At 41.0% G+C, this 15,639-nt stretch overlaps 1 protein-coding gene and 1 long non-coding RNA gene across 2 annotated transcripts in view; one reads left to right on the forward strand and one right to left on the reverse strand.

Moving 5' to 3' along the window:
- LOC141370771 (uncharacterized) overlaps window positions 1–15,639 on the reverse strand; it is a 163,369-nt gene that overhangs the window by 46,264 nt on the left and 101,466 nt on the right. The gene's annotated exons all lie outside the window — the stretch shown is intronic.
- Window positions 731–1,799, forward strand: LOC112832210 (GTP-binding nuclear protein Ran-like; the record flags this gene model as incomplete). The annotated part of the gene is made up of 1 exon (XM_025882740.2): window positions 731–1,799. A coding segment is annotated over one exon (720 nt), but the record flags the coding sequence as incomplete, so codon positions are not given.

Below are 15,639 nucleotides of genomic sequence, written 5' to 3' on the forward strand. Positions count from 1 at the left end.
AAATATTTTGAGCTGAAGGGGTTTGAGTAAACAGGAGAAGCAAGGTCACTCTGACGTTTCCTGTGCCCTTTTCCCCTGAAACAGGTCATAAAACTCTCAAGTAAGAGGTGCCCTCCCTACATTCAAAGGAAAGGAGCATCCTTACCTCTAAAGACTAAGGGATCCTGAGAAGAATCCTGACAGACAGGTGTTGCTATTTCCTCCAGTTGACCACACTTATCTCATACTCCTTGACCTATCATATTTCTTCATACTTGTCTAATTTTCAGCAAAACTACTAGCATAAAAATACTCAGGTCTGTTTCTTCCAGTCCTCATTTTCTTATGAAGGCTCTTGTGTCACACAAAACTGACATTAAATAAGTTTACATGCTTTTCTCCTGTAAATCTGTCTTTGCCAGTTTAATTTTCAGGCTCAGCCAGGGACCCTAAGAGGGTTGAGTAAAATTTTTTCTTCCCCTACATCATCTTTCACTATTCTTACACATAGTTCTCTTGCGTTTCGTTGGTTTTTATTTTTCCAAACGAACTTAAGATAATTCTGTCCAGTCCCCCCACAAAATTTTTAGGATTCCTGTTCACATATGCATAGACTATGCATTTGGAAAACATTACAACAGACTTATAATCATAGTTTCCTCTGTGGAAGGGAGTAAGTTGGGACTTCACACAACTGAATTTTTAACATGTGCATATATTACTTTAAAAAAATAAAAATCTCTTTTTTTGAATTGCGCTTCCGCCATCTTTCCAGCCCTCAGTCAGACGGGCTGGAGACGCTTCTGGAAGCACCAGCGCCGTGGCTGCCGAGGGAGAGCCCCAAGTCCAGTTCAAACTGGTGCTGGTTGGCGACGGCGGCACCGGGAAGACGACGTTCGTGAAGTGTCACCTGACGGGTGAATTCGAGAAGAAGTATGTAGCCACCTTGGGCGTGGAGGTCCACCCGCTCGTGTTCCACACGAACAGGGGACCCATCAAGTTCAACGTGTGGGACACGGCCGGCCAGGAGAAGTTCGGCAGGCTGCGGGCCGGCTACGACATCCAAGCCCAGTGTGCCATTATAAGGTTTCATGTCACGTCAAGGGTTACTTACAGGAATGTGCCTAACTGGCATAGAGATCTGGTACGGGTGTGTGAGAACATCCCTATTGTGCTGTGTGGCAACAAAGTGGACATTAAGGACGGGAAAGTTAAGGCAAAATCTACTGTCTTCCACCGAAAGAAGAATCTTCAGTACTATGACATTTCTGCCAAAAGTAACTACAACTTTGAAAAGCCCTTCCTGTGGCTTGCTAGAAAACTAATTGGCGACCCTAACTTGGAGTTTGTCGCCATGCCCGCTCTTGCCCCACCAGAGGTTGTCATGGACCCAGCTTTGGCAGAAGAGTACGAGCATGATCTAGAGGTTGCTCAGACAAATGCTCTCCCGGATGAAGATGATGACCTGTGAGAACGTGCAGCTGCAGCCCAGCGTCAGAAGTCTAGTTTTATAGGCAACTGTCCCGTGATGTCAGTGGTGCAGCGTGTTTGCCACTTTATTATATAGCTGAGCAGAATATGTGCTTAATCTTTGGGATGCTGAAGGAGATGAATGGGCTTCGGAGTGAATGTGGCAGTTTAAAAAGTACTTTCATTTTTTAGACCTGCATATTTAGCTGTTTTGGAACGCAGTTGTTTCCTTCCTGAGTTTCAGATACGAGACTGCTATAGTCCCATCACAATATCAAGTGGTGAAATCTCATTTGTCACTGTCATTCCCATTCCTTTTCGTTTAGAATCAGAATAAAGTTGTATTTCAAAAAAATAAAAAAATAAAAAAATAAAAATCTCTTCTGAGTTTTTTTTATATTAGTATTCTAATCTTGGTATTTTAATTTGAGTTGCATTCACATATATTCTAGATGGTTTTGTGCCCTTAAACAAGAATCTGGGTGCCACTGCATACTTGAAAAGAGGTTGCTGTGGCTGAGGCTAGAAAGCTTTGTGAGGAAGGATCCTGTGGTCTAGACCTTGAAGGATGAAACAGAGGAGGGTGGTGAGGACATTCCAGAGTTTGGGAAGAGCCTTGCAGGGAGACACAGAGATATGAATAAGCACTGCATATGAGGAGCAGAGCCCTAGGGGCTGGGAATGGGGGGAGAAAAGAGAAGACTGACTTTGAGCAGAAGTCAGGGCTGCGCCCTGGAATGGAAGAAAGAATGTGATGGGATGGAAAATGTGCTTTCTTTCCGCTTCCCCCAGGGAAATTTAGGGTGAGTTAGAGAAGGGCAGGGCCAAGATAGCCAGGACAAAATTACACTGTCATCTCTGTGAAGACAAGGACCACACCTGTCCCATTCAGCACTGTCCCCAGTTCCTAGGAAGGTGTACAAAGAAGCCCCCACAAATATTTGCTGAAAAAATGAATGAACGAATGAATGAAAAGCACATCTAACACAACAGTAAATATTTTGAGAAAGAAATGAAAGCAAATGAATCTGTTGAGTAAATTTTAAAAATGAATGGTAACGTGATAAATAGAAGAAACCTCATAGAGCCATCTGTTGCAATACGAACGATTAATATGTGATGAGTACCCACTGAATCAATGAATGCATATGATATGGGCCTGAGAGCATTAGGAAAACAACTCATTTGAAGGAGACCCTCCTCCATCAAGTTCCTACTTGAAAATGAGCTGTTTAATTGAGATGCGATGGAAAAGCAAAGTTGAGGGACTTCGGACAATGGTCAGAGATGCAGAACTGGCTAGAGAATCTGTTGAGCAGGTAACTGATGGTACATTGTCACCACGGCCGGGCTGGAGATAGCAGGTAAATCAATGAGATGAAGAGGCTGCTGAGTCTGGCGGAAGCAGTTCTGGCACAGAGTCAGGAGACCTGGGCTCGAGTCCCAGCTCTCACATTCACTCAGCAGGCCCTGCTCTCAGTTCCTCCGGCTGTCTCTGTTCTCTAAATTCCCAGCCAGCTCTGATATTCCGTGATGCTAAATCATGAAGGAAAAGGAAAGAATTTCCACGCGCTGGCCGTTTAAAGCTAGAACATTATCCACTGGCCATTGCAGTCACTTTAGGAGAGAAACATCCATTCAGTCAACAAATGTGTATCTGTCTCATAAGGCAGCATGCACTGTCCGATGATAGAAAATTAAAGCAGCACCACACCCACTCTCGGGAGCTTACAATTTAGGAGAGGAGAGGAAAATAAATATGTAGGAATAAGTGAAATTCAAGGCAGGGTGTGGCAGGCACCATGGAAGAGATGCAAACAAAATGTTACTGAGCAGGTACGCAAGGCTTGCCGGGTGAGGCTGCCCCCTCCCCCGCCCCCTCCGTGGAGCAGAGCCAGGAGGTGAATGCTGCAGAGAGGTTGCTGGAGCTTGCCCTGATGCCCTTCTGCAGCTATGCTCACTCGGTTTGTGGACACCATTGACCTGTGCGGCTGCTTTTCTTTCCAGAGCAGCAGCTGCTTTTGGTGGGAACAGTTCCCCAACAGCAAACAGTTAAACCTCCAGAAATTCATTCAGTAGTTAGGTACTGGGTACTCAGAAGCCACATGTGATTCCTAATTGGTGATGAGGTCCCCAAACCAGCCAATAAAAGCCAACTTAAACCATAAGGTAACTGAGACAGAGTACTGGCAAGACTGTTTGGACATCAGTTAACCCCATACATTCAATATGCATTCATACAAAATGCAAATATCAAAAATAAGAACGACATAATTTCAGGGCAGAACAGGCTTTCCTAAATGCAGCTCCTAGGGAGACTGTTCCACTTATCTATTGTTGGGGCACAAACCACCTTAAAACACGGTGGGGCTCAAAACAATAACTAGTTATATCATGATATTATGGGTTTGAGCAGAGTTGAAGGAGAAATTTCTCCACTTATATAGTTCCTACTTGAAAACTTTATCAAAATGGGATTTTTAAATGATATGAACCATAATAACTGAGGTGTGATGGAAAGGCAATATTTTTCAGTGATTTTTGGGTGATTTGTCTGTTTTTCACGGTGTTGAAGGAGGCCACTCAGGGGTCAGCTGGCAGGGAGTAGGTTTGGAGGATCCAAGATGGCTCATTTGCATGTCTGGTGCCTTGGCAGGGATGTCTGGAAGGCTGGACTCAGCTGGGATCGTCCACCAGAACACGTACATGTTACCTCTCCAGCGCGGTGGGCACAGGTAGTGAGACTTTTTACATGGCACCTCATGTAGCCAGAGGTAAGGCTGCACGGTCTCCTGTGACTTAGCCTCAGAAGTCACAGCACCATTTACATACATTGACACCTATGGATTGAGGAATCACAAATCTCCTCAGAGTCAGGGAATGGAACATAGATGCCACCTCGTAATGGAAGGTGGATCAAAGAATTTGAGGCCCTGTTTTTAAAACTACCAAAGGGATGGAATCCATCGGAGGGTAGAGGCACATATACCAAAGCGTAAAAACTTGCTCATTCTATGGATTATGACTCCTAAACAAAGGGGCCTCTATAAATGTTTGGTTGTAGGGAAAAGGGCAGTTACCCTAATGAGGCAGAGGATTTCCAAAGTCTCCTAGTACCTATTACTACATATGTGCCAACTGTTAGTAAGAAGTGTTAAAGGAAAACTTGGCCTCGGATCTCTTTTTTATTTTAAAAGATGCATATACATCTAAATATACAGTAGCATGTTCCTTTAAGTACCCCTGACAATTTGAAAATAACGTGCCCTATTTTTCAAATAAGGAGTGATTATGTAATAACACAACTAAACTAATATTGCACAGTCCAAATTTTCTTTATATCTGGCAAAGACAAGCTGGGTTTTTGTGTGTGCGTATTGGTATTTTCTTTCTTGTCGGTGCCCTTTTATCACCCTGAAAATGAAGATACATATCATATAATTGTGAAGAAAACATTTTTAAATACGAAATCTTAGTCCTTTCCTCTTTTGTATCCATTCTCTGTTAAGTGATTTATTTCTTCTGTTTATCACTGGAATGAATTCCAAAGTACCGTTCCTGGACTGGGGAATTGCTTCCATGATTGACAATGTCAAATGTTGTACAAGTTAAGTGACCTACAAGAGAGAAGTGCCTTATTTTACCCACAAAAGAGGAACTGTGTCTTCGTATCAGAGGTGGGGCTGAGGATGGCCCTCTTTAAGAATGCCACTGACATTATCCCACCCCTGCTTTTTACAGGCAATGATATGTGTGTATCAGGACGAGTCCTGGCTTTATCTGTTTAGGATTCCAGTTTGAAAGGGAATTGAGATAATTAAGCAACTAGTGGATCCAGTATAGTGGGCATCTTGGCAGAACTGGAATGAGACTGGGAAGGAAAGTTAACAAAAATAAGAATTTGATTTAGGTTTAAATTAAGAGTTCTTCCCAGTTTGTGAGTAGAGGATTCATTAATATTCATACTGAATCTTGATTGTGCTAAGCCTCCACCAGTTCATAAAGGAATTCTGTCGTGAGGTCCTCTGGGAGCCTATGCAAGTTCCCAAGGAGGGTCTTACAATACACTTAAGAATTAGTCTGGGCCACCATTTGCATTGGTCTCTATGACACCATTTCACGCAATAATTGTGAAGGATCTTAGGCAATGTCTAAAGGTGCAAAACTAGATAGAGAGATACCATGGAGAAAGTATGGTAGGTATATGGCTGTCTCTGCTAGCTCTGGCAATCCAGGCCATTTAGTGCCACTGGCCTCAGTCCCTCCATGCTCTGCATGGTTCCTACTGAGATTCAGATTACTGCTCATTGCCTTGACTGCTGACTCTAGACATCTTCACCATGCTCCAACATCTCTGTCATCTCTCAGAAAGTGAAGGAGATGCACTTTACTCTTTGTTATGGATTATTTGAAGGGTCCCACTGTGGAGAGTTGCTTGAACTTCAAAACAAGAGGAATTTTAATTCACACACAGACATCCAGGGGTGCTGGAAAAGGCTGAATGAGTGCAAAGCCCATAGCCATACCAGATATGAAATAGAAACTTCCCTCCATCTCTCAGTCAGTCCTTTTGCTCAATTTGGGTCAACCTTCCTGCAATGTGATTTTATCATGTTACCTCACACATTTCAAATGTAGCGTGCACATGTGCACGCACGTGCACACACACACACACATACACACACACCCCTATATCAAATATGTTTGAATATACCTACATTCAATTTTAAACACATTTCCAAGTTCTCCTCCACTCTTTTGTGTGGATCGAGTAGATTCTTAAGGAAAGAAATTTTGGTTTGTTTCATACTTTAAATGTAGCCAAACCTCAATTTCAACCCAACTAGGATGGCTACTCTGCTCCTGTTATTACCCTTACAATTTGGTATTGTAACTCCTTTACTTGTTTATCTTCACATCTAGACTGTGAGCTACCATAAGGGAGGAGACAGAGCCAAGTCTCTTGGGTCATAAAAACCTTTTTATATTCCCTTTACTTAGTATGATCCTGGGCATATGGCAGGTGTCCATAAAATATTTGTTGAATAAGGGACAAAGGAGAATTCAAAATGATGCCGATAGGTCTATAAAATTACAAGAATTTCAGTCATTTAAGTAACTGTCAACAATCTATCTTAAATAATAACCATTTAAGAATTTCTTCATAAAATGACAATGTATCTTATTTAGTAAGCATATAAAAAATGACAACAATATCAGCTGGAACTCTAAGCACAACCTCACCAAAGTGTGGGGTTTAATAGTCTATTCATCTTTTATCATCCGTAAAATGTCATTGTTTCATACATATAATCAGAGCTCTTCCTACAAATGATATTTTTTTCCTTTGAAGTGATGAAGACAGAGAGCCTGAGTAGGATTAAGTTTAAAAACAATGATGCTTAAGGTCTCTGGATGGGAAGGAGCATTAGGATGTAAAGAGGTATCTATGATTTTTGACTATATGGATGACATGTAAATTTAATGCAAGTTATATGCAAACCAGAGTCTATTATTTCCAGTAAACATCCTAAAAAGGTACTTTCTATAATAGGACTATTATAGCAAAATAACATTATTAATAATAATCTCTGTCAAAATTATAATCAATATGATATTTTTTCAGTGGGACTTGGGAAATGAGACATTCCCTAAAATGAAGTCCATCAAACAAATGACAGACAAAATGCATTGATTCTCCTGAGTGATGTGTGGGCTTGAGTGTGTGAACAGGGCAGGCAGTTCACGCCAGAGCTGAGGTGCCCTGGTACCGTTCACTTGGGGGCCATATGCACAGGACAACAAGCCTCCTTACAATGGTGTATCAGTGTTTCCTTACCCGGGCACAGAGATGGAGCCCAGTGATGACTACCCTGTCCTTGGCCTCCTGCTGGGCCTGCCAACAATGGTGCCACTTGGTACCAGCTCTGAGGCCCTGTGGCGCTGAGACAGGACCACCTCATTTCCTGTGGATGAGAAAATAGTCTGCAGATGTCCATAGTCAAGTCATCACCAACCTAAGTTGGATTTTAACATAATCTAGAGATCCCCAAAATCAGCCTTTCAAATAGTACATGCTCCTTAGATTAAACAACCGTCCTTCGAAGGACATGTTTTTGTTAGATAAGTCTAATATAAAGTTCACCCGTTTGGTAATTTGACCTCATTGGACCATAAGGAAAAGCCAGGAGAAACACAAAAAATTATTTTTGGCCCCCAGAAGAAAATATAAGGCTCAGCACAAAGGATAATGCATCATACTAAATTTTTTTTTAAAATATTGGATTGTGCATTCTTTTAAACATCTCCACACAAAACTGGAAATGCAGACAAAACTTTATTATGTTGTGATTTGACAAAGAAAAAGAGGCTGTCTGTATACACAGGGCCACTGGATTAACAATCCTGAAAGAACTGATGTCAATTCTTTTAAGCAGCTAGGCAATTCAGCTAAACAATAAGTCATTTAAATAAATGCTTTGTCTGATTATCTTTTTTCAATGAATTAACTGGTTGCTTGATGAAAATGCTTAAAGGGGTCTGATATTTTAGCACTGGTAGACATAAGTGAGAATCTTTGTTAACAATTTTTTTTTTAAGATTTTATTTTTAAGTAATCTCTACACCCAACGTGGGCCTCAAACTCACAACCCCGAGATCAGAAGTCGCATACTCCACCAACTGAGGTGCTCTTTTGTTGACAGTTTTTAAAAAAGGATAAAGAGAAATCAAAACTGCCTAGCATATATTTTTAGGTGCCCCTGTAGGTAAAATACACCACCATAACCACCACTTCCCACAAAAAGATTTGAAAACTTCCCCACCCTTTCACCTTGGTTGTTCAATTCAAAAGCATTACAGAGCAAAATGTCTGCTGTATGATCAACGTCTGATTTTACTAAGTGATAAGAAAGGGGATTAAAAAAAATATATTGTAGGGAAAACCATTCTCTTCCACAACTCAAGTTCCTACCTTGGATGATACAGTAGGAGCTTCCATCCCTCTCATTGTCCCGCCCAAAGGAAGAGAATTGACCCACACAATGAATGTGACTGGGACACTTGGGAAGCACAGCCTCTGTCTTTCTGTCTCTTTCTCTCAGTCCCTGTGTCACGCTGAATCCCCTGACCTCAGGACAAACACAGTCTCAGCTCAAACATGCAGGAAGTGGAGGGGGCCTTATAGTCTGTGATGGAACAGGAACAGGATGGGTGAACTCAGTTTAGGGGCAAGGAATTAGGAAGCCCACTTGGGCACAGAGCTATGCTGTGACCTCTAATTAGGTTTATTCATGAGTCAATTGAGATGCTGATCTTTATCTTTCCATTGGTTCCAAACTCAGGAGGGGAAGAAATGGACGTTATTTATTGCCCCTCCCAGAAAATCCAATACATTTAAACTCCAATTGCCTGTTATAGTTATTATTTTGGTTCTCCACTCAACTTTCTAGTTCTGACACCAGATTAATGCTGAATACAAGAATGGGAAAGTGTATGAATATCTATCTATGAATACTGATGTGCTGGGAAACATTCAACAACCAGCTTTCCGGGGAAAAAAAGTCCTGGTTTGTAGGACTTGATCATTTCTGCGGTGTGAATATTGCTACCGTGGCCCATGTCAAGCCACCAGTGTGAGTGACATCACTGCCTACAATGGGCTCTCACAAACTGGTACTAACCAGCTATAACCTACCACCATCTACGAAGCATGCTGAGTTTCTGTTATATCCTGAAAATTAAATGCCAAAGATTATTATCCTACTTATATAAACAAACAACCGCTTTGTCATCTATTGAAACTAATAAGGTGATTACAAATACTTATTATCCAGCTGTTTGTTAAAGAAGAATTACCCACTCCAACACCTGGTTCAAATAAAATGTTATTAGTTGAATCATCTTTCTCTTCTCTGCTTGTTTGCTTGCTTTATTTATTTATTTATTTATTTATTTATTTATTTATTTATTGCCTTCTCTCTTCTTTCTTTTACAAATCACGCTGTTTGGCTGTCAGTATTAGCAGCAGAAACAACCCTATGAAAGACTATTCAGGGCAGTTTGAGAGATGTTAATGGCAACGTTCATGAAAATTAAAAGCTGAGACACATTAAGAAGTATTAATACTTGTGAAGTCTCCCATCTAGGTCCTCCTGAAGTCTGAAGAGAGTATGGTGTATTGGGAAGAATGGACTCGCAAGTGACAGAACTGGATTTGAATGCTAGCTAGCTCTGATGTTCACTGATGCTGCCACCTGGCAAGGTGATTAGCTGCAGGCCTGTGACGCACGCTCTCCCTTTACTGAGGAAATGACCCTGGCAAAGAAAGAAGGAAGATAACCTGGTCCAATTTTCTTGTAGCATGTAACCACAGACATCCAGGCAAACACACTAATACTGTTTATCTATGGAATGCTTCGGTCAGGATGAACCTGATCCGTCTAGGATTGGTTACTATGGTAATCAGATCTGAAATCTATGAATTTATATAATGTCCCTCCCTAAAAAATGTCATGTAATTTATTTAAGTATTAGAGTATAAAATGGAGAGGTTTCATGAAAGAAACAGCTCCCTTGTGTAAGTGATGTGACTGTGCACATCATGTAGAGATCCTGTTTGGTAATTAGGACCAAAACTAGTCTCAGTGCAGCAAGAAGTGACCTGGGAGCTGTGTTTGTGGGTCTCAGACTTCTCACTGCTTCATCGGTGACTTGAAGTTATTTGTATCCTTGAAACCATTAGTAAAGCTTGCTACTGTGTAAGATGTGTGATCCTGTGAGTCTGATCTGATTATCTGATCCTTTGTGCTGTCTCACACCCTTAGCAAGTTAGATAATCTTTTGATCCTCCGCTTTCTGAAAATCTGTAAAATGGGGATAATGATGTTTATCTTCCATAAATGTTGAAAAGAATAAACCAAATATGACATGGAAAGCACCTAATGCATAGCAAAGTACAATAAATGTCCCTTAAATCCTCTAACTCTGACTCTACACTAAGGAAATGATGTTCTTGGGTGTGGGTGTTAAATCTCCAGAACTCATTCTGTGATATTGTGATTTATCATAAAAAAATAAATATGGCTGGGGTGCCTGGGTGGCTCAGTTGGTTAAGCGTCTGCCTTCAGCTCAGGTCATGATCCCAGGGTCCTGGGATCAAGTCCCGTGTCAGGCTCCCTGCTCAGCGGACAGTTTGCTTCTCCCTCTCCCTCTGCCACTCTCCCTGCTTGCACACACTCTCTCTCTCTCTCTCTGACAAATAAATAAATAAAATCTTTAAAAAAATTAAATAAATATGGATCTTCTTTGACTTATGATGGGGTTACATCCCAATAAAACCATTGTTAAGTTGAAAGTACCATTAAGTAAAAAGAAAGAAAGAAAGAAAGAAAGAAAGAAAGAAAGAAAGAAAGAAAGAAAAAAAGAAAGAAAAAAAGAAAGTACCATTAAGTCTAAAATGCATCTAATATACCTAACCTGCCAAACATCCTAGCTTAGCTTAGCTTAGCCTATCCTAAATGTGCTCAGAACACTTACATTAGCCTACAGTTGGGCAACATCATCTAACATCACGTCTGTTTTACAATAAAGTGTTGAATATCTAATGTAATTTATTGTCAACTGTACTGAAAGTGAAAAACAGAATTGTTGTATGGGTACAGAGTGGTTGTTAGAGTATCAGATGTTTACTTGTGATTATATGCTTGTGACTGGGAGCTCTGGCTTGCTGTCACTGCCCAGCATCGTGAAAGGGAATTGTGCTGCATATTGCTAGCCCAGAGAAAGATCAGAGTTCAAAATTTTAAATAAGTTGGGGACTTGTATATTTTGGTATTCATCCATGATTCCTGGCTTACAGCTCCCAAAACCCTGGAATTTCCTAAGCAATAAAAGTGACGGGAACATCTTTTGTTATAACAGTTAGTCTTTTCATCCTAAGTTCCCGAAATAGCTTCACAGGGATAAAGGTGAAATGGGTGTTTTTGTTATCCTTTTACAGGCCCTTTTCAACCATAACTTTTGGAAAGCCCCTAGGAGGGGGGCTGGTTGCTAGTGGAACCAACCATGTGATTAGAGGGCTGGAACTTTCAGCCCCAGTTCCCTGACTTCTGACCTCCAGGGAGTGACGGGGACTTGAAATTGAGTTCAATCACCAATCGCCAATTATTTAATAAAACATGCTTTTGTATTGAAGCCTCCAGAGAAAAAAAAAAACAAAAGAATGGAGTTTGAAGAGCTTCTGGGTTGGTGAAGTAGAACACATCCATGTGCTGGGAGGGTGGTGTACCTCAAACTCCATGGAGACAGAAGCTCCTATGTGCAGGATCTGTACAGACCTTGTCTCTTCATCTGAGTGTTCATTGGTGTCCTTTAATATCCTTTCTAGTAAACCAGTAATCTAATAAGTAAACTGTTTTTCTGAGTTCTGTGAGCTGTGCTAGCAAATTAATTGGACCTGAGGAAGATATCAATCTATATCTGGTTGATCAGAACCACAGGTAATAACCTGGACTTCTAAAGTGGGAATGGGCAGTGGGGGTGAGGGGTGGAGGAAGCAGTCTTGTGAGACAGTCCATAACCTGTGGGATCTGATGATATTTCCAGATAGGAAGTGTCAGAACTGAGTTAAATTGGAGGACACCCAGCAACTTAAGAAAACCCCAGACACGTTTGGTGTCAGAAGTATTCAGAGTACTGTGTGCAATGTAAATGAAAACAATAGGGTTTTTCTTTACAATTAACTTTATTAATAAAGTATCCAATCAAAGAGAAAAAGTGTGTCAATTATGCGAACAGTGGAAGCAGACCCCGTCCCCCACCAAGAGCCCTTGAGACCACCCCTCCAACCTCCAAAGGAATAAAGATGTCAGCTGGCTTGTCAAGGAAGGAAGGAAGAAAGGAAGGCAGGAAGGAAAGGAAAGGAAAGCAAAGGAAAGGAAAGGAAATGAAAGGAAGAAAAGAAAGGAAAAGAAAGGAAAGGAAAGGAAGTGGGAAAGGGAAAAGGAAATGGAAATGAAAGGGAAAGGGAAAGGAAGGGAAGGAAGATCCTGAAACACTAATCAGTTTAAAAACTTCTAAAGTATGAAAGTTGAAGATTTCTGGATTAAAATTCTGTCTAGCATCATTAAAATTTTATAATAACATAGATGGTCCAGAAAAGTAAAAAAAAAAATGTTTCTTTAAGCATTTACTCAATAAGAATTTATTAAGCACCTCCTACATGCCAGATACATGCAAAGCCCTAGTAAAAGGCGAGCAAAATAACACAGTACCTGCTCTTTCATACAGAGTTTATAAATCTGGTAGAGAAACCATCTTTAAACAAATACCACACAAGTAAATTTTTATATTGGGGCCCAGAGAGCAGGACCTTTAAGCCAAGACTATAAGGACTAAATTAAGCCAAGACTCTAAGGACAAAATGCATTAAACAGGACGTAGCTGAGGTATAGGGAGGCAAAAGGAAGAGCCTCCCTGGTTCATTCTAATATTCAGGCAGGATGAGAACAACTGCATGGATAATTTCCTCCTCCTTGATTTCCTCTTCTCTTGGACTCTAGGCGGCCACGCTCTCAGTTTTCCTTGTACTTCATTCTCCACTTCTTTTCATGATTTCTTTTGCAAGTTATACCTTCTCTACTGATCTCTACATGACAGAACTCTACCGGATTTGCTCCTGTTCTCTCTTCTCTCTATTCTCTCCATTTGTGATTTCATCCACCATCACCTTATATGCAATCTATTCAAATAAATGCAAATAAATTTTATTTTTTTTAAATTTTTTTTAAAGATTTTATTTATTTATTTTAGAGAGAGAATGAGATAGAGAGAGAGCATGAGAGGGGAGAGGGTCAGAGGGAGAAGCAGACTCCCCGCCAAGCAGGGAGCCCGATGCGGGACCCGATCCCGGGACTCCAGGATCATGACCTGAGCTGAAGGCAGTCGCTTAACCAACTGAGCCACCCAGGTGCCCAGCAAATAAATTTTAAAGACCTTATTGGCTTTATTCAATGATTCATAAGTTTAGCACCATCCAATCTAGACGACAGAGAGGAATTCTGAGGAGCTGTACAAAATGAGAGACTTTTCATAGGCAGAAGAGAGAAGAAACAAGGAAGTCATACTAGACAAAAAGCAGATTGTTGCAAGGTTACTTTCCTTTTCGGGATGACAGGGGTCTATCAGGCAGCTTACCTAACTAGTGCAGTTCAGGCCATTCCTGATGGACTGGCTTAAGATTCCATTTCTGGGAGAGCTGAAAGTTAAATCTCGGTTTGGTGATGTGGGGCTTAGCATAAGCAGTTCCATTTTGAGCCTGTTGTCTTGTTTTTTAACAATGCTGACAACTTCTGACTCCTTTCTGACCTCCAGATCCAAATATTCAACTACATGCTTCAATCTCTACTTGAGTATTGGCAAAAACATGCCTGACTTAACAACACTGAGCTCTCGATCCCCATCAGCCACTCTCTCCTATCTGCTCCCTCTCCAGAGTTCTGTATGCCAGTAAATGGTCCCACCAACCACCAATCACATATGCCAGAAACCTATGAATCATTTTTGACACCTGACTCTCCTCCATCCAATCAAATTACTGAATCCTGTTGAGCCCATTCTCAAATGCTTCTACTTCTCTCCATCTCCAAGGCTGCAATCCTAGTTCAAGTCATCAATCATAATCAAATTATGTTACTATCCTATCTAAAGCCCCTGAGTGCTACCCATTTGTTAATAACAAAGTTCTACCCTAGACCAATTAAACCAAAATCTCAGGGGATATTTTTCTCAGGGAAAATACCTGAGGCTTAGGAGTTTTTTAAAAAAAATTCTCTCTGGGTGATTCTAAAATGCAGCCATTGTTAAAAAGCAATGGTCTACCTTGTTGAAAGTTGTTGAGAGTTCCAGTAAAACTCTCATTGGTGTAAGGCCCTTGGTGGCCCAAGCACCAGCACCTTCAGTGGCTGGTGGGGATAAAGCCCAATGGAAGGGAGTGAGGAGTGAATGAAAGTGAGGAAGAGTGACCAAGTATGGAGGTCATTCTTTCCAGAAACTTGGCTAAGAAGGAGATCAGAGATACTGAATGAGAACTAGAGGTGGGTTTGGTTTTTCAACTTTAGCATTTTTAAAATGTGTAGGATCCACAGTGATTCATACATGAGATGAATTTTTAGCTAAATATAAAATACAGGCAAAGTCAGAAGGTGGTGTGGGAAAGTGGGAGAGCCCTGGATTGTGGTTCAGAAGCTCTCTGATGACACCCTGGCTTTACCACTTTCTAATGATGTGCTCTTGGACAAATTAAGTTATCTGAGCCTCAGCTTTTTTTCTCTTTAAAATAGTGATCACAACATTAGCTCACAGAAGGTTGTTGTGAGATTTAATGAAATAATATCTGCAAAGAATATGTAGGACTTGGGACATTAGTTCCCAAGTTCTCCATAGTCCTCTAGTGCTCTCGAGTGGCTTCCTAGACAGTTTAGAACCCAACTAGAGCATCCCACCATATGACCCTCATATGGCATCGGCATATGCAACTCAATATATTTTGGCACATCCTGAGCCTCTTTGCTACCACCAAACTTCATAATCTCTTAAATCCCTTTACTCCACAATCTTAATCTAGCTGGACAGACATAAACTAGGTAAACTGATGCCCCAAATGAGCTACATCAGCATCCCAGATAACATAAGTGCACTGCAAATGGGATATTCCAAACCTTAATATAAGGGTTGCCTAATAAGCAAATTTCAAACACTGAGGCCAGAAAGAGCTGGTTATTAAACAGAGTGAACTATTTAGCATCCCCAAAATTGCACTATGAAGTAGTATCCTAAGCTCTTACTTTATCTCACATCACAGTTCCACCAGGGTTATTCTTTCTGTGACACATGGGATCACCCCTTAGCTCAAAATCATTTAAAGGTTCTTTTCCTTCTCCCATGCCAGTGCCCCTATCCATACCACTGTGGAGGGGAGTTGTTAGCACCAAAGAATATAATATATTCTCACACTTCTTCCCTTCCTATTTAGACATTATAGAAGGATTCTCTGCCTGAAAATCTATTGAGGCTCCAAAAGTAGAAAAAGATTTCTTCTTTTTCTCTTCCTCCTCTTCCTCCCTCTCCTCTCTCCACTCCCTCTCCCTCCTCTTCACCATCCCCTTCTCCTTCTTTTTCTGCAGAGGGGGG

Source organism: Callorhinus ursinus, unplaced genomic scaffold (assembly GCF_003265705.2).
Source record: "Callorhinus ursinus isolate GAN/ISIS: 27379988/994484 unplaced genomic scaffold, GSC_fseal_2.0 scaffold44, whole genome shotgun sequence".
Taxonomy (NCBI): Eukaryota; Metazoa; Chordata; class Mammalia; order Carnivora; family Otariidae; genus Callorhinus; species Callorhinus ursinus.